The 19,589-nt window shown below is 37.7% G+C and overlaps 1 protein-coding gene across 13 annotated transcripts in view; it reads left to right on the top strand.

Annotated features, from left to right (window-relative positions):
• The window catches only part of PDE4D (phosphodiesterase 4D), a 1,645,162-nt gene that overhangs the window by 948,731 nt on the left and 676,842 nt on the right, over positions 1–19,589 (top strand). Inside the window, exon 1 of one of the 13 annotated variants that reach the window (XM_049857581.1) lies at positions 10,583–12,111. The exons of the other annotated variants lie outside the window; for them this stretch is intronic. Coding sequence (XP_049713538.1) covers positions 12,065–12,111 — 47 coding nt within the window. The 5' untranslated portion in view covers positions 10,583–12,064. Of the gene's footprint in view, positions 1–10,582; positions 12,112–19,589 lie in introns of those variants that run through there. 13 annotated transcript variants of the gene reach the window in all.

The raw sequence follows: 19,589 nt of genomic DNA, 5'->3' as shown, positions 1-19,589 counted from the left end.
TATTGACAGTGGTCTCCTCTGTCCCACTCCACTGTCTTTGACATTCCTGTGTCTTCATCTCTTCTTCCCTCTGACTTCTTGGGATTGGGGAGTTTAGGACTGCCTCCTGCTCACTAGAGCTAGAACCTATGGGGAGACTTAACAGAGATTCAGGGCTGCAACACCTGCTTAGCCTTCTCCATTCAGAACAAAACTATTCAAACCCCAACACACAGTTGCAGCCTCATCTCAAATGCCTGATGCCACTAATCGGTGAGTAGTTACTGGAGAGAGCAAGGAAGACACGAGAAGCTTATATTCTTACTAACTTTGTTCTTGATATCTGTATAAAATGTGTAACTCCCATTCTTTTAAAAGTGAGATGGGAATTTCAAAAATTAAGGAATCTTGCTGAGGGTCCTGGTAACAAAGATCCTGATCCTGACCTGCCCACTTCTAGAGTTTTATTTTTGCTCCTGTTTACTCACCCAACTAAAAGGAAAGGATCGGTGAGAAAAGAGGAGAAAACCTGAAGGGCAATTTACTATTTGATCAGCTTTGTTATTTGAAATTATTATGTGGAAAAATTTATAGCTCTTCTGTGTCTTCGTCCGTTTTCACAAACCTTGAAACTAAGAGCAATGGCTCAAAACACGTTGTATTCCACATTGAATTCTTTCCCACTTGTAATGTGCTTCCCATGGAGAAAAGTATAAGATATGTAGCTAGACAATTAGAATTCACATCAATGCTTTTCTGTCTTGTCCATTTTGGATATGTGTTGTTTATAGTTTGCCATTTTGCACCTACTAATTGACCGGTAGAGTCTGTAGTGATTATTGCAGGGGTGGAATTGTCAATCAATTGGCAGTTTCAATTGATCAGCATTATGGAATCACCCTCAAGTCAGAGAATTACTAATAGCAGGGCAGAGAGTGTAAAATGCTGAGGCAAGGAGATAGTATTTGTTTATAGTGGGCGACTAGGATTTAATAACTAGCCTAAAATTTATTTTCGTGCAAAAAGAAGGTTTTACTTAATTATATCATAGTGGCTTTGAAACCATTAATTATTCTAATATATTAGGCTCTGGTTTTAATGCATTTTAATGTTTTTTTTTAATTTTAAATGATTATTTAAAATTATTAAATGAATATTCTTTTTTCCCCTAAAAAGAAATTCTGCCTTTTGAATAATATATTCACCTACTCCATAATGCTAATAAAAAGTGCAGTATTTCCCTCCTTCCTTAATCTCTCTCTCTTTATGTCTCCCTCTAGCCTCCTTACATAAAGCAAATTGATATTCTGTGAAGGAAATGATGAAAGGGGTTTGAGAAAAATAAGAAGCTGATATGTTGACTGGCTGTGTAATAGACGTTAAACCACTGCCGTTAGTCATAATAAAAGGACACTCTCTCCAGAACATCTGGATGCGGATGTAGATTCATGAGTTAACTCCTGTCTGTGTTAATTTAAGCCTCGTAAGCAACTAACCACCAATTCAATGTCAAGTTAATTCACTGTGGCTATCCAATATTACAATATAGCATTGATTTAAATTGCTTTGTTTTTAGAGGGAAGAATTTATGAATAGCAAAACAGATTTTATGTGGTGACTCTTCTAGTCAAGATAAAAAGAAACAGACTCAACCTAACTCCTGTAAAAAAGGAGGGAATTCAGTTATAGAGTTATTGTAAGACTCAAATTCACAGAAACACGTATAACTGGGCCTTGTTTGATTTGGAAAACTCAGGAGAAAAAAAAAAACCTGCCCCTATGGAATTTACATTCTAGTGATAATCGGTAAGTAACTTATAAAAAAAAAAGGAGGGAGTAATGTATCCACAGGGTAAATACAGGATGTCAAACAGCAGTGTGTGTGTATGCACATGTATATATCTTTGTAAATATCATATAGGTATACTTGCTTTTACTTAATTCTGTTGACTGCCAATGGGGGTGTGTGTGTGTGTGTGTGTGTGTGTGTGTGTGTGCGCGCGCATTGAAAGTGTTAATGGGTCCTTTGAATTTTAAATGTCATCTGACTTGCAGCTTTTGATACAGCCTGTAATGTAGCCTTTTGAACTTCTTATTAAAATGGCTGTACAATATACCCCCAAAATTCGCAACAGAAAACACATACACACGCACTAAAACTCAGGACTAACAGTGATTTTATGTGTAGGATAACAAAGAACCGGTAGATTTGACTGAAAATATAGATGGTAGACCATCCATCCTATTACAATTTAAAAATAAATAAAAAGAATTTATTATATATTTACCTGGACCCAGAATATTTATCTACTCTATACTGCTCTGGTGGAGTAGTGGTTAAGAGTTATGGCTGCTAACTGAAAGGTCGGCAGTTCAAACCCACCAGGTGCTCCTTGGAAACTCTATGGGGCAGTTCTACTCTGTCTTGCAGGGTTGCTCTAAGCTGGAATCGACTTGACGGCAACAGGTTTGGTTTTGGTTTTTGGTATATACTGCTACTATAGTAGATATACAAGTATCTTACACACTTTTTTAAAAGAAATGTATTAGCAAGCTCAAAGATGGGTCAAAATTAAGAAGTTAAAAGCAAAAGAGTCTGAAGGATTATCCTCTTGAGATTATCCACCAGTAAAAATGTATCACAAGGGCTTTTAAGGACAACAGTCACCTCCGTAAACTACATCTGACTGAACTGTTCACCCTAATAAATGTTTAAGAATAGAAAGATTTGGTTAATTTCTTTACTCTGTGCCATCTGGCAAATAAGAAAGCTCTTTCTCAGGTAGTGCTTTTCACCAAATTCAGAGTCCAATTAAATAGTCTTAAGATCATAAAAAATAAGTGGTAAGCCACTATTCCTAGGAGGGAAAAAAAAGACTGGAAGGAATATACTGATGTGCTTTTTTAGGACTAAGATTATGGATGGTCTGTTTTTTCTTTGTGTTTTTCTGTATATTTTTCATGATGAACTTTTTGGCTTTCTAAATGAAACATTAAACTTCACTTTTGAAAAGAATCTCTAAATATTGTTGCATCTAGTGAAGAAGCTATGTGTGATAAAGTTCAGATTTTACAAACAGATTGCAAAAGTGTCAGAATGAACATTCTTGAAAAAAATATGGGTCTCCTTTTGCTTCAAGCAATCATAAACCAAAGGGAACGTAATTTATTGACATTACTGAATTGTGGTGTTGGTGAAAAATATTGAATATACCACGAAATGCCAAAAGAACCAACAAATCTGTCTTGGAAGAAGTACAACCAGAATGCTTATTAGAAGCAAGTATGGTGAGACTATGTCTCGTATACTTTGGACATGTTATCAGGAGGGATCAGTCCCTGGAGGAGGACACCATGCTTGGTAAAGTAGAGGGTCAGTGAAAAAGAGGAAGACCCTCAACAAGATGGATTGACACAGTGGCTGCAACAATGGGCTCAAGCATAGAAATAATTTCAAGGATGGTGCAGGACCGGGGGGTGTTTCACTCTGTTGTGCATAGGGTCGCTATGAGCTGGAATCAACTCAATGGCACCTAACAACAACAGATTTTGATATCCTTAATTTTAAAATGGTATAAAAATTGGCCATGTTCCAGGTAGAAAAGATTAATAATTATTATGTTACTTTTTAGCTGGGAGCATGAGTGATGGAAAAAGTGTCATTAAGGGTATTAAATTATTGATGAGGGAAAAGCTGTTTTGGATGCATCTCATCTGCTAAAGTTGATGCCAGGAAGGACAACTATGCCTTTCTACAACACCTCTCTTGGTGCTGTTTAGAATAGCATCACTCTTGGCCTGAGCTATTCTGGGTATAGTTGTGTAAAGCACGTGTATGCCCAGGATCTTCTGTCCATATTGAAGGAGGGGGAACATCAGGACAAAATCTAGGTATTTGCAGACATCCACAGATTTGACCAGAAGTAGAAAACATGTAATATTACCAGGATGTTTGGTCCGATTTTTCAAGTAGATATTACTACAATGTGGGTAGTTCTAACTCGGAATGAATACTGCTTCTGGCCCCAGCTACTGTGTTTATGTGGACAAGGAAAAATAATAAATCAGTGTTCATTTCTATTTTTAAGACTTTACTGAACTTTTAAGAATTTAGTGAATGATAGTGGAATGTTGGAAGCCTTGAATATATAAATATATATATAATTTCGATCTGACCATTCAGCTTTGAGGTTTGACGTTAGATTTTTCAAGTCTATCAGAGATTCTATCTGGCCAATATTTAAAAATGTGGGTTTGATATTCTAATATACAGATGTTAACTACAAATGACTATTCTTTAATAAGAACTAAATATATTTTTCTTGTTACTGCTATTTTAATTGTATAAATAATACAAAAATATATTCCCATTTAAAAGATTCATTGATTCAAAAATATGTCAAGTAAAATGTGAAAATTCCTTTTGAATGCTTCCCACTTCCACTTCCTTATTTCAGAGGTAATTACTATCAGTTTTTGTTGTTAGTCTTCATTGTGTCGATTCCGACTCATGGAGACCCTATGTGTTACAGAGTAGAGCTGTTCCACAGGGTTTTCTTGGCTGTAATCTTAATGGAAGCAGATCAAAATTAAAAGGAAGGACCTGGAATTAAGGGCCCAAGTCTTGAGACTCCAAGACAGAATGTAAATTTGACTTTTTCCTTGTCAAATTTGATATGGATTTTTCCACATCCAATTTTTGAATAATAAAATATTAAGCGCTTACTTTGTTTTTTATCATTAGGTATTTTAATACTTCTACCTTGAAACTATTAAAAATGGAATTTTATAGGTATTCTAAGTATTCCAATTATGAAATGTATTGTTTTAATGATAGGAATAATTTTTTCTACAAATGTATTTGTAGTTTAAGATTAGAAGATTTAAGCTTAGGCTATATGATCCAAAATTCCTTGTTACATTACAGAAATTGTGGAAATTTTCAACAAAGTATCTGTTGGTTTTAGGTATCTTTTTAGCTTTCCAGTTGGTTGTTTTGTCCTTCGTTATATGAATATATAGAAATTGAATATACAAGCAACTTGCCAAAACATGACACAATTCCCTGACTCTTAGCAGTTGAAACCATGGCTTCATGAAGGGCACCTCTTATTTCAGTTATAAATGTGCTGAACAGAGCATGCTTTCAGACTTTGCAAGAACTTGCCAGAAGTGGGAAGTCATCACTATCAACATGGTTATTAGTTAACATTTACTGAGTGCCAGTAATGTTTTCAGTGTTATAAATACACAGAGGAAGACACAGTTCCTTCCCGGAGGGCTTGGTTTTCTGTAAGCATGGGAGAGAGGTTTTGGTGTCAAATGGTCTTTTCTTCGTTGGGGGGGGGGTGTGAGGGCAATGGTGGGGGAGGGGGCTGGTACAGTTATCTTGGGTCTCATTCTAAATATGGGAATGCCACTCTCACCTATTTGTTAATTGATGATATAAGCCATAAAAAAGAACCAAAGTATGGACATGAATATATATATATATATATATACACACACACGTATGCATATACGTATACAGGACATATGTATAAGGGTATATGTAAATTCCATTGTTTAATTTAAAATATATATATCTCCAAGTGACTATAGCTTCCATTATTTATGCTATTAATATATAGAATGTGTTTAAAAAGTTATATAGTAGCATTTGTATATATATTTTTTAAAAAAAAACCGAGTTTATAGATGAGAAGGAACAAATGTTTTTGACAACTAAAAGAAAAAAGTCACCCAGTCTCTTCAAAGAACGGACTGCTATCCACAAATATCTTAACCTGTGATTTTCATTCATGTAAGAGTCACAAAAGATCACATTCTAGGTCTTTGTCGTTTCATGTCTAAATTTACAGAAGTTTTAATAAAAAGGTAAATATATTTTTGGAGCCTCATGGGGCAGTGGTTAAGAGCTTGGCTGCTAACGAAAAGGTAGGCAGTTTGAATGCACCAGCTGCTCCTTGGGAACCCTATGGGATGGTTCTACTCTGTCCCTTAGGGTCACTATGAGTAGCAATCAACTTGACAGCAATGCTGTTTGAAAATATATTTTTAAGAAAGAATCATTGATATTACCTATTGATTATAGTAGAATGTGGTAATGACAGAAAGATATGATTTAACACTTGAAATTAAAGTTACATTCTGAAAGTGAAAACTCAGCGGAAAAAAATCAATGAGATAAATCATCCCACCCACCGTAAGGGATAAGTGACGATTGACTAAAGAATTAGAAACACCTAGGTTCAGAAACTAGGATGTGGCTTTATTAGGTTATGATTATATTACTGTAAAGGCATAATTCAATCATTTGTATTACACTCATTGTGAAGAAAGCATGTTAACTGAAAGGAATTGAAGAGCATGAAGTCGTGAAACTGATAATACAAGGGAGTAAGAATTTGCCTAGAAAGCATTCCTTCTGTACTCTTAGTGTTACCTTTTTGTAAACTTTTTTTTACTAACCAGGCTCTCTTTTTTCAAATCAAACCTTGAGATGAAACAGGGTAAAGCGGACAGGCTGTGGTTGAAACAGCACAGTGTATCTTGCCTCCCCTCTGTCCAGTATTGAAGCATCTTTGTAAAATCACAGGGTTCTCAGGAACTGAGTTTGGAAACCCTCACCCTTGAGAGTGTAACCTCTAGCCATGGCCAAAAAGGACTTCAATTATTAGAGCTTCCAGACACACGGACACTGTCAGCTAATAAACTTCTTTCTCTGGTTCTGGGTACACCAAGCCATGCCTTGGTGTACATGTGGAGTACAGTGCGTACTTTGGTTTGCTCCGAGGTTGTATTTCTCACTTTAACAACAAGCTGACACGCAGTTGTTTTTTACATCTGTCTCATATGAGAGTGGTTAATGTGACTGCATTCCTGAAAAACTAATGACTCCTTGTACTTGCTGTGGGATTGAAAAATAACAACAAAAAGCGTTTGTGCTGGTAGAACTGAGGCTACCTTCTGGCTGTCGGGAACTCACTGAGGTTGTGCCAGTCTGGGTCCCTGCTTATAATTATCGCCCCTTTATTGATTGAAATGATGGAACACTTGAGCCCTTTTATGGTTACAACTGGTATTTCTCTGCAGTTCCATGAACAAATGATTACCTTTTAGCAGAGTAAAAAATTGAATCTTGAGAACTTATTTCGAAATTATAAACTTATTCCACTGTCGCTGGGTTGATTCTGATACACAGCGACCTTGCAGGATAGCGAAGAACTGTCCCATAGGGTTTCCTAGGCTGTAAATCTTTACTGAAGCAGACTGCCACATCTTTCTCCAGTGGAACAGCTGGTGGGTTCAAACAGCACTTTAACTACTGTACCACCAGTTCTGCCCAAATGTTATTTCATGAAGGCCACACATTTGTGAGCTATTAAGTTCTTAGTTGTAACATAACTGTCATAGCTCTTAAGACCCTTTTTCTGATAGACATGAAAAAAGTGCTGAAAATAAACTATTGCTATTCTGTAAGCATACTGATTCTTTTATGTCTGTTGACTTGAGTCTCTAAAGATAGTCAATTTAGGTTTGTTTATTAAGTGTATTCTTGGTTCCCTAAACTGTGAAATAAATTACTTTTTTTTTGTTATTCTTCAAGCAGAAATTTGGTTTTTCTTCTATTTACCATAGCTTCTTAGTTGTGTTTCCTTTCATCCTAATTTGTTATACTTTATTCTAGATAGTTGCATATATAAAAATAAAAATTGAAAGCAAAGAAATGTTCACTTTAAAAATATTCAGTTGAAATCTCTTCTTAGCTTGAATATATTTTAATTTTAAATCTCCTTTAGTTATCTGATGATTAAATCATTTGTGTTCTTTGATTTGCCAATTGCTTTGCTTATATCATTGCCCTCAAATGAAATCATAGCCAACAAATACGGAGTGTTAAGCTCTGTGATCATTTAGAGAAAGTCAGATATTCAGCTATCACCCACCAGCAGTACTGTGGTATATGTTGTTGTTATTGTTAGGTGCTGTCCAGTTGGTTCTGACTTTTAGCAACCCTGTGTACAGGAGAACGAAACACTGCTGGGCCCTGTGCCATCCTCGCAATCCTTCTTATGCTTAAGCCCATTGTTGCAGACAATGTGTGCCATCCATCTCATTGAGGGTCTTCCTCTTTTTCATTGACCTTCTACTTTACCAAGTATAATATCCTTCTCCAGGGACTGATCCCTCTTGATTACATGGCCAAAGTACATGAGACAAAGACTTGCCATCTTCCTTTCCAAGGAGCACTGGCTGTACTTCTTTTAAGATAGATTTTTTTTATTCTTCTGGCAGACCATGGCATATTTAATATTCTTTGCCAGCCTCATAATTCAAAGGCATCAATTCTTCTTTGGTCTTCCTTATGCATTGTCCATCTTTTGCATGTATATGAGGCAACTGAAAATATCATGGCTTGGGTCAGATTCACCTTAGTCCTCAAAGTAGCATCTTTGCTTTTCAACACTTTAAAGAGGACTTTTGAAACAGATTTGCCCAGTGCAATGCATCTTTTGATTTCTTGACTGCTGCTTCCGTGGGTATTAACTGTGGATTCAAGTAATATGAAATTCTTGACTGCTTCAGTATTTTCTCTGTTCATCATGATATCGCTTTATTGGTCCAGTTGGGAGGATTTTTTGTCTTCTCTTTGGTATATGAACAGAGTGGAATAGACTAGATTAAAAAATGCAGAAAATTTCAAATAAATGACATTTTTTAAAAAGGGAAAATACAGTTCTACATCATTTTCTATCTTTGTATTTACTACTTTCCATGGTCACAGGCTCATTTTTATACTTTAATGACTTAATGTTGGTTTTGAAATAGTGTTCATCATCACCATCATCATCATGACAGAATATTTAGACAGATTCAAAGGACCTGAATTCTGTTCCAGACCTACTGCTAAGATGATGTATGACAATGAACAATTACTATTCTTCTGGAGATTAATCCCCAAAATTGGCAAAATAACTTACATTTCTCAGCATGATTCTTTGGTGCTTATATAATACATGTAAAAATATTTTTTAGGAAGCATAATACTAATTCAGTGTGATATTATCATTATAGAGGCACAAGACTGCAGTGATGGTATGTGCATGCTTTGCAGCCAGACTTCCTTGGTCCAAATCCTGATTCCTGCTAGATGTTTGATCTCTGGCAAGTTACTTAGCATCTCAGTTCCTCAATTTCCTCATCTGTAGAATGTGGATACTAATACTCCTTACCTAATAATGTGAGTGGAAACCCCAGTGGTGTTGTGGTTAAGAGTCTAGGCTGCTAACCGAAAGGTTGGCTGTTTGAATTCACCAGGTGCTCCTTGGAAACCGTATGGGGCAGTTCTACTCCGACCTACAGGGTCACTATGAGTTGGAATCAACTCGACAACGACTTTTTTTTTTTTTAATAATATGAGTATTAAATGAGATAATAACATAAAGAAGGCCTGTGTCTTTGTAAGTGTTCTTAGTTATTATTATTTTCATTTAAATACCTAATTTGAATTATACATGGTCCTTGATGTAAAGCATTCAAAGCTTGTTAAAAAAACAATTCAGACTGAAGTTTTCTGGGTCAGATCACACATGACCTTATGGGAGAGATTTATGCCATTTAGGGAAAAAAGAGGTCAGGAGAACACTGCGGGGAACCCCAAAAGTGGTCTCCTTTTATGCTGCAGTACCATTTTTCTGAACCTATAAGTTCAAACTGTTTTTAAAGGAATCACCCAGTTCTTCCCCCTCCCAGGAATATTTCCACTGGGACCAACCTCGGATCAAAATGAAAACTCCCCAAATCATGGCCATTTTCAAAAACAAATAATTTTTTTATACCTGATTTTGAACTTGTGGGAAATGCTTCCCCCCTCCCCCAAAACCATGGATAATTTTTTTTTTTTTTTTCTGCAATGACATGGCCTCACTGGGGAAATCCTAAAGATAATAGCATGATATATTAGATGTTGCCAATATTCCATTCACTATTCAGCAATTTATAGGAGAGCCTTTAAATACCTAAGTTAAAAGTGATACATTAATATTGAGTACACTGCTACTGTAAAGTCCATTCTCCCACTGATTTCAAACAAACACCATGTAAGTGCCAACCTACTATTAGAAGAGTTTACTATTTTATTCTTGCTCCAAAATGGCATCAACAGTGATGGGGCGCTTTCAGGGGATTATGGAACAGAATTTTACAACAAAGAGGCAGACCTGAGGAAATGTAAAGTATCAACTGTAGGCACGGCAATGTTTTATCTCATCACTCCACAAATCTACACACCCCCTGATCAAAGAAGCCGCTTTACGGCATACGCAATTCCAACTGAAGTGCAACTGCTTCTGCAGACCTGGCTCCCCAGAATTTCCTGTCCAAATACCACCTTTTGGTCATCTGTAGTCAAATGGTCAGAGGTCATCAAGTAAGCAAGTCCTCCCTACCCTAATATTTTTGTTTTGTCTTTAAGAAGTTAAATTAACTAAATCCTGTCCTTTGCAAATTTTCTCTGGACTTCTTTTATTCCCTTTCTTTTCTTTGGGCAAGAACGGAAAAAAAAAAAAAAAACAACCTCGCTCTGTAATAATATCTATTTGTTCAAGGTGTCGTTTCCCCTGTGAGGTTATTTACAGGTTTCTTACTGTTTCTCTTTTCTTGTCCGGTAATTACTTACCAGCAAAGAAATCTGCTCGGTCAAAGGCGAGCTTTTCCTTTAACCCGTTTTGCTTGCTCTGTCTTGGAGGCTAGCAAGGAGTGCGCCGGCTCTGCAGTGTCTGGGAACCCACCTAGAGGGCCCCCTTGACGCCAGCACATCCCCTGTCAGGCAGCAGTCCTGCAGCCGCGCCGGGCTGCTGCAGAGTTAATGTACATAGTACCACGGAGGCTGCAAGTGTCCTGAGCTGCTCAGAGCTGGGAAGGCACAGCCCAGGGCAGGCAAGGCTGCTGCGAAGATTCCCAAGGTTCTGCTGGAAATTCGGCGCTGGGGGACTCCAGCAGGAGCCTGTTGCCTTTGTGTTTTAAAAGCATGCAAGGTCTGTATAGCTTGGGCGTGAGAATCTTTCAGAAGATGTCAGAGCATCAGAGTAAATGACACTTACTAGGGAATTGAATTGGGGGTGTTAAAAAAAAAAAAGAGGAAAGGAAGACAGCGGGGAAGAAATTCTTAGACAACGTCTGACTTGCAGCTTTGAAATTCATTTTCTTCCCAAGGCAAAATATGAAAAGCCCGCACATGGTTTTGATTAACAAATTAAAGGAGATTCTGCCGTGAAAGGATCAATGGCTTAGTCATTTTACTTAAAGAGAGCAGACAGCCTTATTATGGGGTTAGGCAGCAGAAGTAAATTTCATCATGCCAGCACCTTCTGAAGTCATGATGGTAGCGAATGGTAATCCTGTCCTGCAAAGCAGAAATTGTTCGTTGCCTTCCTACTTTTGCAGTTGAAAACCAGCAATTCTGAGATTTGGCAAGGAAGTTGGCTTTGGTTATACATGGTTTCTAGCCCCTCTGCCCAGGTCTTTGTCCGACACGTCTCAGAAGGGAGCACTGCGTTAAAGTGACCACACATGAATATGTGCCTAAGAAAGAAGAAAAAGCAACATTCGTTTCTAAAGGACAGCATGGCAAAGCAACCTGAAGTTTTCCATTTCCCTTCTAACACTTCTTTAACAAGGATAACAAGAAACTGTCTTTTAACTCATCTTTTCCCACATTCCAGAGTCCTTCCCTGGAGGATGCATTAATTTACACTCAAGTCTATTGGATTTTACCAGGACAATATTTGCCACCATTCAGGCTTAGCAATTGAACTGGTTATATTAGCGTGTTGACTAACCAGTGGAACCTAAATGGATGGACCCTTACCTGCAGTACTCTGTGATGTTTATTTTTTCAAATCCTGGAAGGGCTTCTGTTGTTGCTATTTGTTTTTGGGGGGGGATTTTTTTGGAATTCAATACTTGTTGCAATAATTGCCCATGGTAGCTGCTCACACAGGAGAGTTGGAATTCATCTCTGAAAACCATTACATGTGACCTATGAGACCAGGAAGATATTAATGACGGAAGATCTGTGAACATGATGCACGTGAATAACTTCCCCTTTAGGAGGCATTCCTGGATATGGTGAGTAATCAATATCCCCTTCAGTTTGTACAACTCAGATTTATAAAATTCCATGACAGTTACCAGGTACGAATTTGTCTTGAATAAGAATATTGGTATCAAGTGAGAATGAAAAGTAAAATGTGTAAAACCAAATGTTGTCTGAGAAAGTAACGGTTATGCAATAGCAAATTACTTGTTAATACAAAGCATCCCAAAGGAAGAAGTCAAGTATGGGGACATTTAGAACTGCTAACATTTCATGAAAAAAGAAAAAAAAAACCTAACAACTTTGAGAATGGCAAATTTTTAACCAATAAACCAGAGGGAAAGGGACATTTGGGATTTGTTTTTGTTGTTTTGTTTTCTTTTGTTTAAATATTCCCTGGAGAAGGATACAGTTGTGTTTGTGACATCAAATACCATTTCACCTGGTTTTAGGTCTTTTTGAATTTCCAAACAAAGGTATAGAGAAAACTCAGAATGTTGACTTTCTTAAAAAAAAAAAAACAAAAACACTAAGATGTGTTGGTACCTCCCAGTTCAGGGATATTTTAGCTCTTCAAGAACTGTGTCAACCAGAATGAACCAATTTAACGGGGCTCTAACGCATGAGTCATGAAGTGCTCAGACTCTCATAGAACTTGCTTAGTGCTTTGATATTTGGTCTGGTATTAAGGTTCAATGCAAGATATCAAGGTCTCTAGGCATGTGACATCATATGGCGTTTCTTGTTGGAGCTTCTGACTGAAAGTGCACAGGAGCTGATTACGGAGACGTGTTATAAAGGCAAAACTCGGTATTTCAAAATCGCTTGTTTTTACCCCACCTTTTTTTTTAAGGTTGGCTAGGTTCCTCTCTCAGAGCAGAAACTTTGTGAATGCACAGCAGAGGCACATTTCAGGCTTTGTACCTACTAACATGGTTTGTTTGGATAGTGTAATATGTCTAATTTTAAAAATGCACTTCCCAGGTAATTTCTTTGGCTGCAGTGAGGATCAGTAATAGATATCAAAATGCACGTTTCTGATGATGTCTCAAATGAAAGCTTCCTGATGCCTTAAGGTACCACCCAATCACCTGCTGGTGCGTTACAGAGGTTTCTGCTTTTTAGCTGATAACCAGTCACAGAGAAGAGTGGGCAACATCCTTTGTCACTTTGGGCAGGCACTCATTTCCTATCAATACCAGATACCTCCAGAATTGGAGCTGTGGCGCATTCTCCTTCTCTGCTCTCCAGAGCCACTGTCCCCAGCCTCTACTGTGCTACAGAGGGAGTCTGGGTGACATGCCTGCAAACCCTCAGTGGCCCACTTCCAAGTGCATCACCAGAGTCCACCACTCAGTGGGAGCTTTGATGCCATCGCCTTGCTAGTCCTGATGGTGGGAGTCAGGTATCACCAGTAAGGTCCTTGTCATCTGGTGATTCTCAGAATCTGACAGAAGGGTTTTCCAGATGAATTCATGTAAATAGGCTTTAACTGTAAGATTAGAAGACCCTAGAAACAGTCTCTGTCACAGTAGGCAAATGTCAACTATTTCTTCTTCTCTTTTAGTCTTGGTTCCTTTCTTCAAGATTAATTTTATACCTCTTAAGATTTGTTTAGGGGAAAAACAAAAAACTACCATTGTTATTTTTATAAACGTATATTGCTATAAAGCAACAGTTTTGGTTCCACTTAAATCCTGTGGCTTGCGTCCATTTATTTATACTGAAATAGGTAGGATGTGTATACTGTTTGAACGCCCAACATTATAACCACCTTTTTTTTTGTTGTTGTTGCATTTACCTCACTTTTACTTTTGACTAGAAAGAAACGAGCCTTACAACGTCACGGTTTTTGAAAGAATGCAAATGTGCTTATTCATACCCCTTTAGATCTGTAATACCTATGTTTGAAAGCTGTGTGGAGAGGTTGAGAGTCCTGGTGGTTTTCTTTTGAGCCTGAGCAGAGGTAACCCTTCGTACGTCTCATTGCATGAGGTGCCAATTTTGTTGTTGTTGTTAACCTTAGCCGACGTGGAGCGTAAGTGCCCTATATATCTGTTCTTACCTGGGCCCCTTAGAAGGATTCATTAATAAGATGTTGAACTCAGAGGAACAAGGAGGTGGCTTTTTCCAGGTGACCCAATTAGTGTAGTGCTTGGTTCTCAACTTCCCCAACTGTTGTTTTTCTCTCATGTATAACCTCACCTTTCAATACTGCAGCAAGAGACTCAAGGTGTTTGTTGACAGAAAACCTTATTTCCCTTTGTCCTGCTATAAGAGTCCCTGTTGGATCAGGTTCGATGTTCATGAAATATTATGCTAAGAGGAAAGGGTTTGCCAAGTTCTTCTCCTTTTCATCTCCAAAGACTCCCCCTTTCCTCATTCTCACACGCAGGTCTTTTTCTTCATGAAGGGACAGAGCAAGAGTTGGCACCAGACCAATGCCAGGGAATAATCGACATTTTAAAGGAGATGTGTGTGTTTTGGTTTCCTGAGCTCTAGCTCATCTCTTATTTAGACCTTTTGAAGGCAGGGATATAGAGGTACATGCTCTGACCCTGGCTCTCTTCTGTTTTTGATGAAAAAGAAGGAATGAAAATTGAGACCCAGGAAGTCTAGTCATCAAAAGTTTATCGGGGTAATGATTCGAATCAAAGCCTAAGCACAGAGTTCCAACCTGGACTCTCATCCTCCTGCCCTGAACTTGGTGTGCAGATAATTGAGCAATAGTATTACAAACCCATTATTTATTGGTTACAAGTTAAAGTTAATAAATGTTCTTATTACTTGTCTTAATGGAACACTACCTCTTGAGTGCTGAAAGAGTAATATGAAGAATGCATCTTTCTTGTTTAAAACTACATTAGAAATATTTGCTGTAGGGTTTTATTGCAAAGCCTTCTTTCCATTATACTTTTCAGTCTTTTTAGTGCCAAGCCAAACAACGATAAGGGTTTGCCTCACCAGGTGAATAAGCATTATATAGCTCTTCTTCTTTCTTTCTTTTTTTCTGGCAAGTTGTGAGAACATAGTGGTAGCCTAGGAATTAAGGAACGAACAGGCCTTCTTGCATGGTTAGAAAGAAGGGAAATGCAAGGCAGCTTTCTAGGAATTTAAATTCTACCTAACTGCAATTAAGAGGACTTTTTAGAAGCACTATGGCATGAAATCCCATGCAACGGTCAGACAAGAATGACATAATGTAGTATGACTAACCTATCTTTTTGCCTTATTTCAAAGATACAAAACAACTTGGACTAATCTGATTTGTAAAAATGCTATAATTTCATGCTAGAAATATCAGGACCATGTTAAATGCAATCTAATTTTACAGTTGCAAAGCTCTTCTAATTTAGGAAGGCATTTTTTTTTTTTGAATATCTGAGTCAAATGCATCCCAATTATGATGGACTGAAATGACTAAGAGAGAGGACGGTGGACAACCGAGGCCACAGGCCCCTGCTTGGGGAGCATGTACAGTGCTTCCACCGCACCTGAGGAGGACTTGGGACTAGTGATGGTAGATGTTGATGAACCATTTTACTCCTTTGGTGCTTACCTAAAAACCACAAACCTGTTGCCATTGAGTCGATTCCCACTCATTGTGACCCTACAGGACAGAGTAGAACTGCCCCATAGGTTTTCCAAGGAATAGCTAGTGGATTCAAACCGCTGACCTTCTGGTTAGCAGCTGAGTTCTTAACCACTGCACCACGGCTCATTTGGTGCTTGGGATTTATTATTTTCAAGTTTCTTAATGCTTTTTTCAAACTATGTTTGTGAAGCTGAGAGGTACCTCCATTCAAGAGACAAAATTGGGTGAGTATGGCACCTTGACTCAACATTGAGACTTCATTTTCCTTCTTCTGGGCCCAATGTTCTTTTGTTAGACTTTTCTTTCCTAGGTGTCAGCTCCTAAGAAGGTTTTATCTAGCAAGTCACGGTAGAGTTTTTTCTCTGTAGACCAAAGTTTCAATTCATATACTAACTTATTTTGTTTTGATCATGTTTTCTTTGGTTTGATATAAATCCTTTATGGAATGTACTAATATATAAAAGTTGTTATTGGGTGCTATTGAGTCAATTCCACACTTAGTGACCCCATGTATAACAGAACGAAACACCGCCCGGTCCTACACCATTCTCACAATCATTGCTGTGTTTGAGCCCATTGTTGCAACCACTGTGTCAATCCATCTTTGAGAGTCTTCCTCTTTTTAACTGACCCTCTGCTTTACCAAGCATGATGTCTTTCTCCAGGGACTGGCCCCTCCTGATAACAAGTCCGAAGTATGTGAGATGAAGTCTCACCATCCTCCCTTTTAAGGAATTTTCTGACTATACTTTTTCCAAGACAGATTTGTTTGTTCTTTTGGCAGTCCATGGTATATTCAATATTCTTTTCCAACACCATAATTCAAATGCTTCAATTCTTATTCTGACTTCCTTATTCATTGTCCAGCTTTCACCTGTATATGAGGTGACTGAAAATACTTATGGCTTAGGTAAGGCACACCTTAGTCCTCAAAGTGACATCTTTGCTTTTCAGCATTAAAGAGATCTTTTGCAGCAGATTTGCCCAATGCAATACGTCTTTTGATTTTTTTGACTACTGCTTCCATGGGCGTTGATTGTGGGTCAAGTAAAATGAAATCCTTGACAATGTCAATATTTACTCCATTTAAAAAGATGTGGTTTATAGGTCCAGTTATGAGAATTTCTATTGTCTTTATGTTTTTTTTTTTTTTTTTATGTTGAGGTGTAATCCATACTAAAGGCTATAGTCTTTGATCTTCCTCAGTAAGTGCTTCAAGTCTTCTTCACTTTCCACAAGCAAGGTTATGTCATCTGTGCATGACAGGTTGTTAATGAGTCTTCCTCCATGCTGATGCTGCATTCTTCTTCGTATAGTCCGGCTTTTCAGATTATCTTCTCAGCATACAGCCTGTATCCCAGCCCACCCAGTGCAGACTGAATAAGTATAGTAAAAGGACACAATCCTGATACACACCTTTCCTGATTTTAAAACACGCAGTATCCTCTTGTTTTGTTCAAACGTCTGCCTCTTGGTCTATATACAGGTTCTGTATGAGCACAATGAAATGTTCTGGAATTCCCATTCTTCACAATGTGCATAATTTGTTATGACCCACACAGTTGAATGCCTTTGCATAGTCAATAAAACACAGGTAAACATCTTTCTGGTATTCTCTGTTTTCAGCCAAGATCTGTCTGACATCAGCAGCGATAGCCCTCATTCCACGTCCTCTTCTGAATCCAGCTTGAATTTTTGGCAGCTCCCTGGGGATGTACTACTGCAAGAGTTTTTGAAAGATCTTCAGCAAAACTTTTACTTGGTTGTTATATTATTGATATGGTTTGATAATTTCTACATTCTGTTGGATCACCTTTCTTTGGAATGGGTCCAAATATGAATATATTCCAGTAGGTTGGTCAGGTAGCTGTCTTCCAAATTTCTTGGCATAAACGAGTGAGTGCTTCCAGCCTTGCATGTGCTTTTTGAAACATCTCAATTTGTATTCTGTCAGTTCCTGAAGCCTCGTTTTTCACTAATGCCTTCAATACAGCTTGGACTTCTTCCTTCATTACCATTGGTTCCTGATTATATGCTCCTTCCTGAAATGGTTGAACATTGACCAGTCCTTTTTGGTATAGCGACTCTGTGTATTCCTTCCATTTTCTCTGATGCTACCTGAGTTGTTCAGTATTTTGCTCACCTTCAATAATGCAATTCAAGGCTTGATTTTTTTCTTCAGTTCTTTCAGCTTGAGAAATGCTGAGCATGTTTTATTTATAAATATATCAAAAACACCATTTTTGTGTGTGTATATATATGTACATATACACATACCTATACATATGTTTTTAGCAAAATTAATGAAGAGGTAGAGAAAGCAAGATGGGCTGCTTTTTAGTGAAAGGACAGTCCCCGTCTTACTTAGCATCTTAGAGTCTTTTAAGTTGTTCTTCTCTTCATGTATTGAGACTAAGAAACTCAGGTCAGAATAGCATTTTCTGGAGTTTATGTTTTGTCCAATATAATAATCTCTCTTATCCTATTAGAATTTTAGTCTGGTGGTGGTGGGGGAAATGTTGAGTTTGATGGCTGTGTATGCATCGAAGAACAGAATGTATTAAGTATTGTGCAGGATAATGGAGCTCTGCTCATTTTAGCCAACTTTAAATTCTTCAGTGTCTGCTTGTCTTTTGATGAGATTTGAAGTTATTGCTTACCTTGGTTCAGCTTCATCTATTCCTCTGGGACACAAAACTATCCAGAAATTCTAAAATACAAATATCAAGCTCCCTGCTTTATTCTAAATTCATGTGAGGACTAAATACAATTTATTTGTAAACACACATATGACCAGTAAAGTTTATATAGAGCTCATAATTGTAGACACTCATCTCGTTCACAAATCCCTTGGGCTCAATAGTAAAGTCAGCCATTGTTTAAGGCAGAAGTTCAAGTTTAGATATAATACAGCAAAGATTTTTCTTTAAATGAAATATTGATCCTATTAAATATATAATTTTCCCCTTGGATTCCTATTTTACAACTCCAAAAATGTTGGCAGTTCAAATCCACCAGGCACTCCTTGGAAACTCTATGGAGCAGTTCTACGGTGCCTTATAGGGTTGCTCTAAGTCAGAATGGACTCAATGGCAACGGAGTAGTTGTCTTTTAGGAGCCCTGGTGGTGCAGTGGTTAAAGTGTTCACCTGCTAACCGAAAGGTCGGTGGTTTGAACACACCAGCTGCTCCATGGGAGAAATATGTGGCAGTCAGCTTCCATAAAGATTACAACCTTGGAAACCCTGTTGGACAGTTCTACCTTGTCCTGTAGGGTTGCTATGAGTCAGAATCAACTGGACACCAACAGGTTAGTTGTCTTTTATAGCCTCTAGTTGTATTTTCCTTAATTTTTTGTCAGTAATACCTTGCAATTTAAAAATGAAAATAAAAGTTCATAGTTTAGGCTTTTATTTTTTTTAATTTGATTAGACATAGCATGGTGGAGAAAGAAAGTTGCCATCAGTAATATAAGTGTATCTATAACTTATGCAAATTAAATATAATTTTCACTCGCAGTAGTTCTTCTGCTGGAATAAAATAGTTTGAGTACTTTAAGCTGCTGACAGGTTACATTATCAGTGGACTAAGTGGGTGGCCCAAGCCAGGGAGGTCTTAGACAATCCCTAAAAAAGGAAGAAAATGTCATTATCATATGAAAATGATTAGCTAAAGATTTGAGACTTTCTTGCCTCTCTTAAACTCTTACTTTCTACCGTCTCCTCCCTGCACTTCTTTTAGCTGTTACTGAGTTAGTTCCACTAATACTGAGGTGTTCGGTTTCAGAGAAAAACAGGCAAGTAAGGGGGAAAAAACAGAAAATAGTTCAGAAATTTTAATTGGAAGAACAACTCAAGGGAACTTAACAACCAGTTCCCCCTTGCCACAGGATAGAAGTTCCTTTAAAACAAACAAA

The sequence above is a fragment of the Elephas maximus genome, chromosome 2, assembly GCF_024166365.1.
Source record: "Elephas maximus indicus isolate mEleMax1 chromosome 2, mEleMax1 primary haplotype, whole genome shotgun sequence".
Taxonomy (NCBI): Eukaryota; Metazoa; Chordata; class Mammalia; order Proboscidea; family Elephantidae; genus Elephas; species Elephas maximus.
The sequence above is the reverse complement of the archived record's forward strand: the minus strand, read 5'-3'. Positions and strand labels throughout refer to the sequence as shown.